The sequence below is a fragment of the Notothenia coriiceps genome, unplaced genomic scaffold, assembly GCF_000735185.1.
Source record: "Notothenia coriiceps isolate Sejong01 unplaced genomic scaffold, NC01 NC01_scaffold00024141, whole genome shotgun sequence".
In the NCBI taxonomy this organism is placed as follows: domain Eukaryota; kingdom Metazoa; phylum Chordata; class Actinopteri; order Perciformes; family Nototheniidae; genus Notothenia; species Notothenia coriiceps.
Window position 1 is genome coordinate 1 of NW_011356842.1, and position 1,912 is coordinate 1,912.

At 48.9% G+C, this 1,912-nt stretch overlaps 1 protein-coding gene across 1 annotated transcript; it reads left to right on the plus strand.

Annotated features, from left to right (window-relative positions):
- Nucleotides 1–947: 947 nt before the first annotated feature.
- LOC104954900 (eukaryotic translation initiation factor 5B-like) lies at nucleotides 948–1,812 on the plus strand (the record flags this gene model as incomplete). Its single annotated transcript, XM_010782108.1, has 4 exons — nucleotides 948–1,258; nucleotides 1,332–1,439; nucleotides 1,523–1,633; nucleotides 1,741–1,812. Coding segments are annotated over 4 exons (602 nt in total), but the record flags the coding sequence as incomplete, so codon positions are not given.
- Between the last annotated feature and the right edge of the window lie 100 nt (nucleotides 1,813–1,912).

Consider the following 1,912-nt stretch of genomic DNA (forward strand, 5'->3'; position numbering starts at 1 on the left):
CAGACACAGACACACACACACACACACTTCTCCGCCTCATTCTGTTTTCATTTACTCGTTCGTTATCTGACCAGCTTCAATCTTGTAGGCTACTCACTTCGTTTCTTGTAGCCCTCGAAAGGGTTTTGGAGGTTGATGCCTCGCTGAACGTGAGTTGTTTGGCTTTCTTGTCCGCAGCAGCAGAAAGCATTTTCGAATGTTTGAATGAATCAAAGTGGGTCGTCACCGTCGACTTTCTCTTATGCTCCAACACACAGTTGCACGGGGTGCAGAATAGTTTCCCCCCACTTTCGTGAAAGACATCGGGGAACTGCTTTGCCCGGTCTTTAGCAGAAATGTTGGTCGTGTGAGTTCCACACGTTCACTCTACGGTGTTGTTTACCTTCTGTGATGCGCGAGCTGATGATGTCATCATCATCATCACTACTTCACGTCAAAACGAGTTAACTTTTTTTTTTCTCAACTTTGTGGTAAAATGCGGGGATTATGCCTTTTGATAAATCTGCGCCATTTTGCTGATTATGCGGTAAATTCTGCGCAGAATCGCGTTTTTTGGAGGGTCTTATACGCATGGTTTTATTGTCTCGTGTTTTTACATGAGTTTCTCTGGAGGGTCTATATGACGGCTTTCTAACAGAAGTTAACTCAACCCAATAAAGTGAAGTCACGTTGGAACAGCAGTCACTCCTCTCTCTCCTTCACATTCATATTGTCGGATTTTTTGAGTGTTCTTTTTGTGCTTTGCCGAACGCCGCTGTGTCAAATGTCCCATTAGAGTTGCCGTATGGAGTTGCGAAATATGGTGGACCATCCCCCACACGTGCACTGCAGGTCGGGCAGTGACGCACATTCCTCACACATGTTGTGTTCAAGGGGTGTCGGAAAGTAGACACTCATAACATGTTGAGTTTGTACAGTCTCGGGTTTGGATGAAAAGGTGATTTAAGAGTTTGTTTGTTTCCTTCTGTCAGAGTTAAAGAAAGTCCACATCGAGGTGAAGGAGGACGCCTCCGCTGCTCCTCAGCCTGAAGGCAGCGAGGAAGACGAGGAGGAAGACGAGGAGGACGATGAGGAGGAAGACGAGGAGGAAGACGAGAGCGAGGAGGAGGCGGAGAAAAAGGAGGCCACGCCCACAGCGCCTGCTCCTCATCTTCATCACGGGAAGAAGAGGAAGGAGAGCGAGAGCAGCAGCAGCGACGATGATGATGGGAGGACGAAGGAGGAGCTACTCTACGACAGAGCGAAGAGGAGGATAGAGGTGAGGAAGAGGAGGAGGATAGTGATGAAGAGGAGGATGAAGAGGATGTCTCTGACTCTCCGGTTTATTACAGAAACGTCGAGCGGAGAACATAAAGAACATCGACCTGGAGCGCCTCAGGTCTCCAGTGGTCTGCGTGCTGGGACACGTGGACACGGGCAAGACCAAGATCCTGGACAAGGTGTGTGCCGAGCACCCCTGCATCAACAGTGCCTCATCCTACACTGTAGTAATGTGTGTGTGTGTGTGTGTGTGTGTGTGCAGCTGCGTCACACTAACGTTCAGGACGGAGAGGCAGGAGGCATCACTCAGCAGATCGGAGCCACCAACGTTCCCTTGGAAACCATCGAGGAGCAGACCAGGATGGTGAAGAACGTACGGAAACAACAAACTCTACAAAACCTTATTCCATTTATAATAACATCAACTTGTTACATCATGTTAGTGTGTGTGTGTGTGTGTGTGTGTGTGTGTGTGTGTAGTTTAACAAAGCAGACCTGAGGATCCCCGGCATGCTGATCATCGACACACCCGGCCACGAGTCCTTCAGGTAACACACACACACACACACACACACACACACACACACACACACACACACACACACACACACACACACACACACACACACACACACACACACACACAAACACT